General features: G+C 43.3%; 7 protein-coding genes across 7 annotated transcripts; 4 read left to right on the top strand and 3 right to left on the bottom strand.

The window, feature by feature from the left end:
- Positions 1-153: 153 nt before the first annotated feature.
- Positions 154-1404, bottom strand: PICMEDRAFT_27694 (hypothetical protein; the record flags this gene model as incomplete). Its single annotated transcript, XM_019162508.1, has 1 exon — positions 154-1404. A coding segment is annotated over one exon (1251 nt), but the record flags the coding sequence as incomplete, so codon positions are not given.
- Positions 1405-1992: 588 nt separating this feature from the next.
- PICMEDRAFT_14455 (hypothetical protein) lies at positions 1993-4063 on the top strand. The gene has a single exon (XM_019160380.1). The coding sequence runs from the start codon at positions 2021-2023 to the stop codon at positions 3986-3988; it is 1968 nt and encodes a 655-aa protein (XP_019020053.1). The 5' UTR covers positions 1993-2020; the 3' UTR covers positions 3989-4063.
- A 1977-nt stretch (positions 4064-6040) lies between these two features.
- PICMEDRAFT_70530 (hypothetical protein) lies at positions 6041-7192 on the bottom strand (the record flags this gene model as incomplete). The annotated part of the gene is made up of 1 exon (XM_019163666.1): positions 6041-7192. The coding sequence occupies one exon, from the start codon at positions 7190-7192 to the stop codon at positions 6041-6043; it is 1152 nt and encodes a 383-aa protein (XP_019020052.1).
- A 190-nt stretch (positions 7193-7382) lies between these two features.
- On the top strand, positions 7383-8450 carry PICMEDRAFT_89225 (hypothetical protein). The gene is made up of 2 exons (XM_019165041.1): positions 7383-8102; positions 8124-8450. The coding sequence occupies exons 1-2, from the start codon at positions 7497-7499 to the stop codon at positions 8367-8369; spliced, it is 852 nt and encodes a 283-aa protein (XP_019020051.1). The 5' UTR covers positions 7383-7496; the 3' UTR covers positions 8370-8450.
- Positions 8451-8624: 174 nt separating this feature from the next.
- On the top strand, positions 8625-8825 carry PICMEDRAFT_29524 (hypothetical protein; the record flags this gene model as incomplete). The annotated part of the gene is made up of 1 exon (XM_019162597.1): positions 8625-8825. The coding sequence occupies one exon, from the start codon at positions 8625-8627 to the stop codon at positions 8823-8825; it is 201 nt and encodes a 66-aa protein (XP_019020050.1).
- Positions 8826-9263: 438 nt separating this feature from the next.
- Positions 9264-10616, top strand: PICMEDRAFT_9446 (hypothetical protein; the record flags this gene model as incomplete). Its single annotated transcript, XM_019165094.1, has 1 exon — positions 9264-10616. The coding sequence occupies one exon, from the start codon at positions 9264-9266 to the stop codon at positions 10614-10616; it is 1353 nt and encodes a 450-aa protein (XP_019020049.1).
- Positions 10617-11454: 838 nt separating this feature from the next.
- On the bottom strand, positions 11455-13263 carry PICMEDRAFT_21379 (hypothetical protein; the record flags this gene model as incomplete). The annotated part of the gene is made up of 1 exon (XM_019162198.1): positions 11455-13263. A coding segment is annotated over one exon (1809 nt), but the record flags the coding sequence as incomplete, so codon positions are not given.
- Between the last annotated feature and the right edge of the window lie 258 nt (positions 13264-13521).

Here is a 13521-nt window from a genome sequence, read left to right as displayed (position 1 = left end):
GTAAACATGAAATGATTTTCACAATTTGAACTTTCCTCTATTAGCAACGTCATAGCCGGCTATTTCGTTGAAAAGTTCGAAATTGCTTGAATACATTCTGTCTATAGTATTTTTAAAAACTTCAGGAATACGCCCTCTCTTTGATCCGTCGACTAGTCCAGAGACGTACTCCCCGCAACTCCAAATTCGTGGCATTCCATGTCCAGTGAACCCAGCAATAATGTAAAGATTTTTACGCCCAAATGGAGACATATCACCAACAAATGGAAACTCATCATTTGAGTATGCCATGCAGCCAGTCCAGGTATAATCGTTGACAAATTTCAACCCCTTTGCAAACTCGGGGTAGTACTTATTTGGGTAGTCTTTGAAGTAGTCAAGGGTATCCTCGGGGGCATATGTGTCATCGCAGTTGTTGAACATGTCGGCACTGTTCGGATAAGTCAGGTAAGTTGGTCCACCACCGCCGGCAATCATTGACATATCCGTGTGCGCTGTGACATAATCACTTTCGATAGGGAATGTATGGTAGTAGTTGAAACTGAGCTTACCAGGATTTTTTGAAATTGGCTTGATGTGTGAAACAACACCTTTGACAGGAACAATCTTGTCCTTGAATTCCGGCAAAAGAGCCCGTGTCCACGCATTTGTGGCACATACCACCTTCTTACACTTGATTGGGCCTCTTGAGGTCGAAACAATCCACCCGCCATCGCAAGTAGGCTTGAGGTTTTCCACCATAGTGTAAGTCTGAAGATTCAATCCGGTATCTATGCATCTGCGAAGTAAGGAAGTGATCAGTTTGTAAGGCCAAATGGAGCACGTTGGAGCAGTAATGCAGAACGGCCCGGCTTTGTGTTCCGAGACTTCATCTGCCTCTGGAACAAAGCGGATCTTAACACAGTCCTTGATACTTTGAGGAATATACTTGTTATTCTGAAAAGCGTAGTAATTGTCCAGAGACGACTGGTACACTCTTGGGTCGTCAACCGTTTGGCAAGATAAGCGTGGATCGAAGTTGCAATCTATTTTGTACTTTTTGACAAGCTTCTCGACTTTACTCAACTCGTCATGTTCAAACATCACCATCTCTGCCGCCTTCTTCTCGCCAACCTGATCAACAAAATGCTTATGTCCGCTGTGGTAAAAGCTGCGGATGTGGCCGCCATTCCGGCCTGTAGCACCAGAACATACGTCTCTTGCTTCCAGCATGACCACACTTGGTCTTTTCTTGAAAAGAGAGGTCTTGCTCAGCAGCAGTCCGCAAGCCACCGAGGTACCGCTGTAGCCAGAGCCAATTATCACCACATCAATCTCTGTTGGAAGCTCATCTGTTGTGCGATGTTCCTTTAAGGTGTGAGGTCCTTCCTCAATCCAGAAGGACTTCGTAGGGTTTGGGTAGGGATATGACGACACCATTTTCTGAAACAAAACTATTTACAGTATTTTATGAAGCTTCTCTAAGAACACAAAACTAAAAATGTGTTTGAATGACCGCTTCAGAACGTCAGCAAGCAGCTTGCGTACACTCAGAAGTATCTACTTTATCCTCGGAGCAGCACCCCCTGTTGACTGTTCGATAAGAACGGTTTTTTGGCTTTCCTGCCGCGGTGAGTGCCGTGTTTGCGACAGCCGCCGTGTTGTTGATGCTTGAGTGGAAGCAAACTGGAAAAGCAGGTCGGCCCCAACCAGTTGTGATGCTAGGCTGATCAAAGAAAATTTTTATTGTTATTGCAGCCTGTGCAAATGTATCTGGAGAGTTTATCTGTCAGAACAGCATCCCTGAGGGACACCATGGTAATTTTAGCATCTTCTTTATCTCTACATTTTGTACTTTTTTTGAATACATTGTCATTTTCTTCTCAAAATAGCTAAAAATTTTAAATCTAAGTCACGTGATCTGAGATTTGTCTTGTTTGGGAACCATTTTAAAAATCAGACATGTTTTTGGGGTTTGGTAATGCCTAATGTTGGCTCGGAGCGGTTTCTGCAGCTACCGTTGGCATTTCCTACACAGTCAATGGACGCAGAAGAACGAAATCTGAAAAAAGGGATACAACTCTTCAAGAGACAGGATTACCACGGCTCGATAGACGTGTTTGTTGCGGTTGTCCACGCGTACCAGGATGAGTTCAACAAGAATCGGATGCGGCTAGAGAGGAATGCTAAGAGAAAAACAGGAAGAAAAGGCGACGAGAAGGTCTGCTACAACAAGAACTACGTCAACGCTTTAGATTTTCTCTCTGCCGCCTACCTGAAGGTGGACAATCTGGAGAAAGCGCTGAGGTATGCACGGGTGATGGTGAGTCTGCAACCGCTCAGCTGTAAGGGATACCTACGTTTGAGCAAGATCCATCTACTCCTAAGGAACGATCGAAGGGCTTATGACATTCTGTGGAAGGGCTACCTGAAGATCAGAGAGGCAAAGAATGATCCTGCAAAGAAGTTTGTCGTTAACGAGACTTTATATCGGCAACTGAAAGATGAATTGCAAAAGTCGAAAAACTCACTTCAGAGCGGCACGGAAAGTGTTGAGGAGGGTATGCCTGGCTCACAGCACGTTGAGGCTAAAGATAACGATCCGCTGAAGGTCCTCCCCTTCGAGCTGTTATGCAACATTTTTGCTCAATTCCCTCTCCCTTTCAATCTACGATGTCTATGTGTGTCAAGCCATTGGAATGAGACCTTGACAAGCACGGCACGCATTTTTGAGAGCTTTCATTTGAAGAAAAACATCAGGAAACAAGAGCTCACCGAGTTTTTCAATTTTCTAGGCAAGATTTATCGGCATAACAACGGCAGAGTATTTTTGAAATTTGTTAACATCGAGCCCCATGAATCGGTTGAAAAGAGCATCCTACAACTTTTCTTTAGTAAGAAGTTGATTATTGAAAGCCTCAAAATCAATCTCAATTCCACGAATCTTTTTGGCTTGAACCCGATCATCAAAAATGGTAAGGTAACTTTTTCACATACAAAGAGTTTGAATCTACGGGTTCCTCTTTTTGTGAACGAGACCGTGTCTTTGTTGGATATATTAGGCCGCTGTGAAAACCTTGAAAAATTGGTGTTGATCATACCCAAATTCGACTCAAGATCGAAGTTGGTGCAACAGAATGCCGTAAGATTTGCAAAATTACACCTGCTCAGTGTGTCTGTTGAGAAAGAAGCAGCTAATAGCATTTTCAACGATACCGTGATGAATAATTTTCTAGGACAAAACGTCTTTCCAAAATTAAGGCATCTAACGGTTTCACGTGTCAAACTGAGTCAAAAAGCATTGAAGAAAATTCTCAACCCTCATATTGAAACTATAGAGCTTGACTCTGTGCCTGGGATTTCAATTGCATCTCTGCTGGATGCGATGCTGGGAAACACCGAACCACTAAGTACTTTGAGAGAACTGAAAATTGTTGAAACAGAGACCACAATGGATTCATCACATCGAGACTGGAGGAATGAGCTTCTGAATTCTAAGCTACTTTCAAACTTGAGTGTTCTAATGCTTAGAAACAGCTGCATAACTCCCAAAATGCTAGAGGATATTCTTCTAGCCTCGCTTTGCCAAATAAAGAGTTTACATTTAGTCTTGAACAGATATATAGTTTTTCAAAACAGACTGACCAACCCCAGCTCCACACAAACCCCTTACGAATATGCAAATATTTCAAACCTAATAGCAAAAGTACCCCACATAGAAGAGTTATCAATTGTTGGATGTCCTGGATTCAATCAATTGACGTTGAGTGAATTATCTAAGGAGGCAATGACAAACCATCTTTTTGACAAACTATTTTATTTAAACCTTTCCATGAATAAGGTTGAAGACAATAGTTTGATTCAACTATTTAGGAAACCATACAATCTCAAGTTGGATAAACTTGTTATTCAGTATTGCGAGGTGAGTCCTGGGACAGTGAAGTACCTTCTTGACAACAAAATGTGTAGGTCTATAGATTACAAAATGAGTGATCGGGTCGTTTTATAGTTTACATGCATGTTGAACCGTTATCTTTTGTAATATTACGTAATACACAGTAGCATATGTGTTCATGAAGTCTTATCCATCCACACTCGTTATCTAGGATGTACAGTTTACAATCAGTTGCGTTTCCTTGTTATTATTCCATACAAACTACATCTTTTGATTGATAATGATCAAAGATGAAACATTCGAGCTCTATATTGATGGGATCACAGCCCTTGACTCGGGATTGACTACTGCAGCGCAGTTTATTTTTGAGGATACCCTTTCCTTGTCCGAGAACTTTCATAACAAGACAAAATCTATTCATCCAATACATATTCCTACCCTAGAAAGTCTAGCCAGATCATGCATTTCCAATAAAAATTACGACAAAGCTCTTGCTGCGCTAAATAAAGCAAGAGAGATAGAGCCTGATAGCTTACGAATATTGAATAAACTCTTTTTCTTTCATGCCGACATCTTACCCAACGAGAAACTTGCATTAGAAGTATATCTCTCGGCTTCCGAGCTTCAGGGTAGATTGGATGAAAATGGAATTAACACTAAAATATTCAAAAGTATGCGCCGACGGGGTGAAATGATTAAAAAAGACAGAAAAACGTACCTACTGATGAAAGAAAGCTCCAACAATGATAAAATCGAAGCTCAGAATTTGATGAAACAGCTTCCAATTGAAATCTTATCGGAGATTTTTAAGTTGTTGACTCCTTATGATTTGAATAACTTGCTTTCAGTCTGTAAAAGCTGGAGGATGACCATTCTAGAGTCACCATATTTGATAGGAATATTCAAGTTCCAAAGATACATGACCTATCATTCACTTGAATCATACCTCAGATTGTTTGACCAAAAAGTACCGATATCAGAGATAACTGTTGATAACATTAGAATAAATGTGGATGACATATATGAGCATCGGAGAATCTTTAAATTACTTCTAGCTTCTAAGCTTAAATGTAAATGCTTAGAGTATACAATAGGAGATGACTACAAAGTTCCGTTTACCAAAATGATAAAAGAATCCAAGTCAGACCTTTTTCAAAATCTTATACAGTTACAGATGAACGTCTTGAAGAAGCATAGTGCACTTGGCGTGGTACCCTCCATACTATCTTTTTCCTCGAACTTGAAAATACTTTCTATTAAAGTTGATCTTCCACGAACCCGGAGTCGTTTATTAGTCTTCAAGACAAAAGTGAAACTACCAAAATTAGAGCAACTTGACCTTTGCTGTAGGGTAACAGAATCTGTGGAAACAATGATCGACTTCCCCAGATTTCTAGATGCTCCAAATTTGCAAAAGCTAATCTTAGAGTCAACTTTGCGTCCCATCCTCACCAAATTTACGAGTAACTCTTGGAGATTGAAGCATTTGAAACTTTATAAGGCCTCAATAAATGGGTTTCTAAGGGACTTTTTGGATGAGGGCAATAAATTAAGTGATTATTTGGAGAGCTTGGAGGAACTTGAATTTGAAAGTTGTTCAATAAGTAGTAGAAGTTCCGATATACCATTGGAATTACTTGAGTGCAAACCGTTTGCTTCATTGAAAACGCTAGCCTTCGAACGCTCGTCAGTTAGCATGACCGAATTAAACTGTTTTTTTGAGTGTACTAAAGCTACTTTGAATAATCTTTATATTTGCGACAGACCTTATCTAACATACCCTGAACCATTCCATGCTATGACAAATGAAAGACCAGATTTCAACTTAAAAGCTTTACTAGAGACAATGCCACACCTAGAGAAATTCAAACTTTCGGATGATAAAATCAATTCTTCGATTTTTTCTACAATGATGTTTGATATTGCCATGCTTTCTAGGCCAATGAGGCTGAAACTTTTTGAAATCTCAAGTGAATATTTGAGTTATCAAAATTATATGGTGCTCTTTTTGTCGATAAAGGGGAAACTTTTTATCGACCACTTGAGAATATGCTGTCCTCCAACTCCACAATTGAACACATTTATTGAAAGGGCTATTCTCGATGGAGAGGTGAAAAGGGTAGAGACATTCATATTGCATAGGTAGAATTGAACATGGTTTACCGTTTATAAGGCTCCATATTTTTCGAGTAGTTCTTTACGCTTAGCTTCTCTAACAATCTTATCCCTTTCTTCCTTTTCTTTCATCTTTAGCATTGCAGTAGTAGGTGATATCTCTGTTGCATATTGCTTTTCAGTGACCGCATGAACACTATCTCTATCTTCGACCCATTTCTTTTTCTGTTCCGATTGAACTGTTCTAGCAAATTTTTTCATCTTCTCAAACTCAGCTGCCTCACCCGTCAAATAAGGTATGAATTGTCCACGCTCATTCAAATAACCTTCTTTCAGATCCTTGTAAACTCTTGATTTAGGATTGTATCTCAATTGCTCACCAGTTTTGATAACTTCAAGATATCTCGGCTTTTCGTCAAGAACGCGAGAGATTGTCGGGTTGAGGGGATCTTGAGCTAATGGGTTATTTTTCATCATCGCCTTGATCAAAATATCTGTGTCATTTGGCTCCTCTTTTCCTTCGCCAGATTGAGCAGCGTCAGTGCTATCAGCATTGTTTTGCTTGAAATCGTGCAGCACTTTTTCTTCTTTCTTTTTCAAATTTTCAGCAACCTTTGCATACTCTTCATCAATATCTATACCACGCCATCTATCTCGCTTGGTATCCCATTTATCAGTGTCTTCTTTAACAAAACACTCGGTCTTATCTGCTGTACCCGTTCTATCATTTTTGCCTCTATAAGCATACAATACTGAGTGCGGCTTTTCCAGACACTCGGACTTTGGGTGTTTCCCACCACAATTTTCACACCTTCCCTTCTTTTTCCACTCTCTTATTTTCTTTCTCCTCGAACTTTCCTCTATTTTCTTCTCAAAGTCCTGATCTTCTGCCACAGCGACTACTTTGAACTCATCGTTTATACCAAGTCCGGGCCTTGGTTCATTATTTGGTATAATGTCGGCGTCTGGGTTCAGTCTTTGATGTTTTAATCGATCGTTCGCTTTATTTGTGATCTCTTCGTAAAGCTCGTCATCTGTTCTTCTCTTACGACTCTTTGAATCGATTTTTAGTGCGTCATTTGCGTAATACCAAGGGGTGCTTGAAATAAATTTGGGTATATAATCGTTAACTTTGCGTCCCGTTGCAGAGTCGACGTAGGTTTTCTTGTTTGGCGGGCCTTGTGCATTGTTTTTCCCACTCATGATTCTGGCTTCTGCAGTTTGGCACTTGGCGTGATGGGCTCGGAGACGGATTTCGAGGGCGGAAACAGTGGCCATAAGGACGAAGATGAAGAGAAATGAGATGAGAAGAAATCAGATAGCAGATTGATGCTGTGCACAGCCCGAAAATGATTTTTCCCTTTCCACATTTTTTTTTCCGTCTAACATTTCAAAATTTTTCAGTTCTCTCTAATTCGAACCTTACATACGTGTTTTGCGATATGAGAAGTTGAGAGGACAAGGGAGAAACTCCAGCATACCGAGAAATATACACAAGTCATCAAGGATGAAGACGAATGCCTTTGTGAGACAGTTGGCGTCCAACAAGAGGACGGTGAGAGAGAATGCTCTTGCAACATTAAAGAAATTTCTATCAACCAAGAGCAAGGCAGATAATATCAGCATAACGGAGCTCAACAAGCTATGGAAAGGATTGTTCTACACGATGTGGTTCTGCGACAAACCAAGACCGCAGCAGAGGCTAGCGAACGACTTGGCGAAGTTGTTCAGCGAGTGCATTGTCGACGAGCAGTTTTGCAACTTTGTTGAATCGTTCTGGACGGTCATGATCAAGGAGTGGAGGGAGTTGGACAAGTGGAGGTTGGACAAGTTTCTGATGTTGATGAGATACGTGGTGAGAGAGTGTTTCGTGAAGATGGACGTGAGAGAATGGGACGAGGAGGCGGTCAGCGAGTATCTGAGCGTGATGAAGAGGCTTGTGTTGAAGGACGACAGCCAGGTTCCGCGTGCGATCACCTACCACATAATCGACGTCTGGGTGGACGAGATTGACCGCGTGCTGTTCCCGGCCGACGAGGACGAGGACGAGGCCGGCGACGATTCGGACGGCGACGAGAAGAAGACGATAGAGGACAGGATCGAGGAGAAGAAGGCCGTTCTCGAGGAGAAGAAGGTTCCTGTGGGCCTGCTTCTCGAGCCTTTCAAGGCCCTGTCCGGCAAGGGCCACTCCGAGGCGTTGGTGGCGAAGATACGGGTCGAGATTCTTGACGACCAACGTCTGCACGAGCTCGGCGTAGATACCTCCTTGCCGAAGCAGAAGAGGAAGGCCGCGGACGACCTGGCCGAAGACGACGAGGACGAGGACGACGAGAGTGACGCCGATGACGACCAAGAAGAGTGGACTGGGTTCGGCAACTGACCCTGCTGTAGCAACAACTCCGTACAGATGTGTAACCCCAGACGAACCACATAGAAAACCATTTTACGCCGATCGGCCCCCCGCACAAAAAATCACGTCGCCGCTGCGAAAAAGCGGTAGCGTCGAGGACAGCGAGCGACGAAGCTGAGACGTGTACTTGTTCAGCACGGAAAGAGAGGCAACGGGGCGACGGACAGAGGACAAGGAGACAGCCACAGCAAGCGGCAAACTGCAACAGCAAACACACAAGACATTATGGCAGACATCGAGAAAATCACCGACGCTCCAGTGGAGTTCATGAAGGACGGCGCCCGGTTCGTCCAGAAGTGCACCAAGCCTTCGCAGAAGGAGTACCTGCAGTTGATCAGAGCCGTGGGCATGGGCTTCATCATGATGGGTGTTGTGGGCTACTTGATCAAGTTGATCCACATTCCAATAAGATACTTGATTGTCTGAGAGCGCAGTGAGCCAGAACGACCGGCCGGCGCAGGAGCACGGCCAGGCCAGACAGAGCCTCCGCAGTTGACGTTTATACACGGCGTCTGTCCGCCGCCCGCCGTCCGGCCTTCCTTTCTACTTCTTCTTTCTCTTTCTAGTTGTCTATCTCTTCTAATCAATAAAACCCCTGTACTCTACCCTGGCTCCGGGGCCCAGCTTTGTTGCAGTCTTGTTGTTCGTTTTGTCTCCCTCCCATCACGTGACCGGAAAATCGCCGAAAAATGTTTTCGGAGAGAGCTCGAGAGGAGGGCACATGAATCTGCATCCGTCCCACAGATGAGCATTGGCTCCGCTGCTCTTGCGGCCATCTGGGGCCCCAGGACTCTGCAACAAGAGAAACACCCCATTGCTCACCGTGCTGAGACCCCTTCGTAGGCCTAGGAAACGTCGGTGAACATGAGCTTTGCCTCACTCTTGTCGCAGATCACAAAGGACAAGAAGCTGGAAGAGAAGGCCAGGCTCTCAGGTCTGTCAAACCAGTCGAAGGCGTCCTCCTCGCAGGCAAAGAGCCCCGCCGGCTCGAAGGCATCGCCGGCAGTGGCAGCACACCGGACGCTCCAGCTGGGAAAAACACAACCAAAAACGTACTTTGACGACGAGGATCCGGCCGTGCGCCGCTTGAAGGAGGCTAGACGAAAGGAGAAAGAAAAGCTCCAGGAACGCAAAGCAGGAGCTAGCAGCTCGAAGAGCAGGTCACGGACAAAGTCACAGCCGGATTCTGCTGCGAGATCTCGCTCCATGAAGCCCGCTTCGGCGTCCCTGCTGGCCAAAAGTGCAGGCCAGAGCAGCTCGGCATCTCCTCCGGTGTCTGTGGCAACTAAATCGAGGTTCAAGAACAAACCGTATCTGAAAAGCTCCACGTCTCCTGCCGCTGACAGCGGTACCGCGGCCCCGAAACTGTCTTTCCGGGAGTTGATGAAACAGGCGGAGTCGATAGAAAAGCCTGTGGTGGCCTCAACGCCATTCAAGACGGCCAAAAAGCACATCGGTAACGAGCCTAGCAAGGCCTACCAGTCACTACAGAAATCCCGAAGCCGAGAAAATGAATATCTTCACTCGTCGGCTTTGTCATCGAGAAGAAACGGCTCACGTCCCCCTGCCTCTCCACCGCCTCGAGCCTCTCATAAGCTAGATATCTCAACAGGCCCTCGGAGCCGACCTTTCAAAGCGTCGTCGAGCGCATCTTCCAACCCTCAGCGAAGAAAACCTGCCTTGGCACAACCAAATCCTGACCTACTCAGTAAACTCAAGAAGAGACAATCCCAGCTTCAATCTAAACAGTCAGGCCAAACATACCCAAGTACCAGACGGAAACTTTCCGGAAGCAAATCTCAAGATGCATATGGTATCGATGCCGGGGACTCCGACGGTTCCGACGACTATGGCTACGGTAACGGCTACGATGATTATGAGGATGATGGATTCATAGTTGACGATGAAGAAGAGGAAGAGGAAGGCTACGGCGATAACGTCGAATACCATAACAGAATACGCAAGGAAAAGAAAAGACGAATGGAATCTCAAGGTTACAACAAAGAGGAAATCTGGGAGATCTTCAATAGAGGAAAGAAAAGAAACTACTACGACCGTGACGCGTATGACAGTGATGATATGGAGGCAACTGGTACGGAAATCTTGGAAGATGAAGAGAGAACACTCAAGCAGGCTAAACTTGATGATTTAAGAGAACAGAAGCTTTTAGAACGGAAGGCAGCAGAGAAGAAGAGAATGCTTCACAAAAAGGATTAGCAAACTTATACATCCTAACATATAATGTACACAAAAAATAGACCTTGTATAATTAAAGTAATAACTATTAGTAAATTCCAGAACAAAAGATTCTTTCACCTACGGTAACCTAGTCACTATATTCAAAGTCGTAGTTGTCATCACTACGCTTTTTGGGTTCTTCGGTTTCCGCTGTACCTTCATCAACAGTTCCGCTCTCAATGTTGCCGTCCAAATTCTGCTTTTCCCTAAAACTTCCTGACCCATCATCATTGGTTTCTGTAACATGTCTCGTTTCCTCCATGCCGCCCATGAAATCTGCGAAGTCTTGATCAAGCTGTTCCATTCTGTTCTGATTCTTGCCATCGCTCACTTCCTCCTTATAGTCGCTCTCCTCTTCGTCATCACTCATCTCAACGTCTCCCCCATCTGGGTTATATATCAGCTCATCATTTTCCATGGTGAGCCCACTTCCAATCCTTGAAATAGATTCGGATGCATTGCCCAGGCTGAAACCATTGCTTTCACTCTGCTCCTCACGATCTTTCTTTCTAGATTTTTTTTTCTCACGTGTCCTCAAACTGTTCACTTGTTCAATGCTGATCCCCTCACCTTCATCATTATCCATGTCGGAACCAAAATCACTAGCACTCATATCGGAGCCTGGCACCTCAGCTTCAAAAGCTGGATGATCAGTATAATGACTTCTAGTACGACTTGACGTAGTGTTTTGTGCACCAGCATTTCCCAATACAAATCCACCAGTTTCAAATTCTTCTGAATCACTATCACTTGCTTCGTCAACACTGGAAGCGGTATTCTCCTCTTCATCTTCTTCAACTTCACCATGCTCATGAAGTAACCTCTTGCTGATTTTAAGTTTTGCAAGTAAAATTCTCCATGCCCTCAAATTTATCAAATCTTCATGCATTCTTCTTTCCTCTTCTTCCACTTCACTTAATCCTTCGCAAATGAGTTTAACTGCCCCCTCATATTCTTCAAGTGTGACAATACCTTCAATCTTGGCACTTGCATCTCTACGGGACCCAGTAAAATCAAATCCTACAACGGCAGGTGCATATTCAATTCCCATTAGTCTAGCTGCTTTCTCAGCCAGCTTTTCTTTTACATGGACACATCCATTAGGAATCATCCATGGCTCGTAGACATCCACATTCTTGAATGCATTTTTTGGAATGATTCCATTCACAACAGGAGGTGGAACATATTTTTCAGTTTGAGACTCCGCATACATCCTCCCATCATCACCGTCCTCTTCATTTTCTTCATCGCTTAATTGGAACTCATCTTCTGTACCCTTTTTGCCTTTCCGCTTCTTGACTTTTTTTTCTCTTATCTTCAAAGGCCTCTCTCCTATCTTCAAAACACGACCTCTCATAAACCAGCCTCGGGCAGTTCGCACTATATGGACATTGCTTCTCTTATAAACTGGTATGAACTTATCAGCGTTGTTTGTGATTTTCCCCTTCTTAGATACTCCACCACATGAGATTTTAGGCATCAATATTTCATTGAATTTAAGATCTCGTTCAAGAACATAAACAGGGTGTCCTTTGAAATCGCTGATATTTGCGGGCATTCCTTCTTTCAATTCCAGTTCCTCAAACTCAATCTGTTCAAACTTATCAACCCTATTATCCTTCAATCTTTTCTTCGAACATGCACCCCTCAAAAGCAATGACCACCAAGTCTCCCATTTAGCTTCTCGAGTGATTCTTTTCTTACGTATTTTCGCATTATATTCTTTGGCATACCTTCTCGTGATATCTCGAACCCCACCAACACGATCGTATCCAATGACATACCATGCATTGTTTCTGACGCAATTCATTGGTGGTTCAAGTTTTGATTTCCAACTAACTACTTCAATAAATTTCTTTACAACAGGATCAATAGTAATGTATTTTTTAGAGTCTTTATCCCAAACTTCAACCCAGAAGACAGGCCAAGAGCCATATCGCTCCCCGTATTCATCATCATGCTCATCCTGAGTTTTCACCGAAGTATTTTTGTATGCTTTTTTAGACCTTAGCATGGCAAGGATCCTATCAACCGATTTTCCTTTACCTTTGGTTGGCGATGATTTTATTAATTCTTTACTATTATCTGCCTCATGGTTTTTGACTGCATTTTCATCACACTTTTTCATATTGGTGAAATCAGGTGGCTGAATAGAAAATACCAACCTTGCCGGGAGATTGAGCGAACGCAATAATGCAACAAATCCTTGAGCTGCTATATCCCTCGAGCCTGTATGAGTTAAAATCATATTTCGAAACTTCTGCTTTGTTAACTTTTGAGCTTTACTTGGATAAAGTAATTGTGGATACTTAAGTTCAGTCCAACTTTTTTTGTATAGCACCGGAGCTCTGAAATCAACTGTCCATACTTTCAACCAATATTCCATCAAGTGTCTCAAGAAATCAAGAAGCTTCCGTGTTTTAGACTGTGCGGTTACTGTAGCTTTGACTCTGTGAGCTTGATACTGTCTCAGTTCATGTTTAAGTGCATCTGGAACTTGCTTTCGAATTGACATTAATAACTGAGGATCAGATATCCACACATTTCTCGAAACACCATGTCCAACCATGACGAAAAGATGCAACAAATGCAAAACACGTCTATATACTCGTTCCTCTTTACTCACAACTGTTGCTCTTTGCGAAGGCTTCTGAGTTGCTCTATGCTGTCTTATTGTGATACTCACGCCATCGTTATCATCATCACTTCCTACGTTCCCTAGGAAAGAAGTTTCGTTTAAATCGACATCTTCAAACTCAAGAGAGTCAACATCCTCATCCTCATCGTCATCATCGTCATCATCGTCGATTTGTTTGTCTTGCTCGTTTTCACTATCATCTCCTTCTGTTTCTGCTTTCTTATGACCGCCCTTGGCTTCTTCTCT

This window comes from Pichia membranifaciens (genome assembly GCF_001661235.1).
Source record: "Pichia membranifaciens NRRL Y-2026 unplaced genomic scaffold PICMEscaffold_1, whole genome shotgun sequence".
In the NCBI taxonomy this organism is placed as follows: domain Eukaryota; kingdom Fungi; phylum Ascomycota; class Pichiomycetes; order Pichiales; family Pichiaceae; genus Pichia; species Pichia membranifaciens.
The sequence above is the reverse complement of the archived record's forward strand: the minus strand, read 5'-3'. Positions and strand labels throughout refer to the sequence as shown.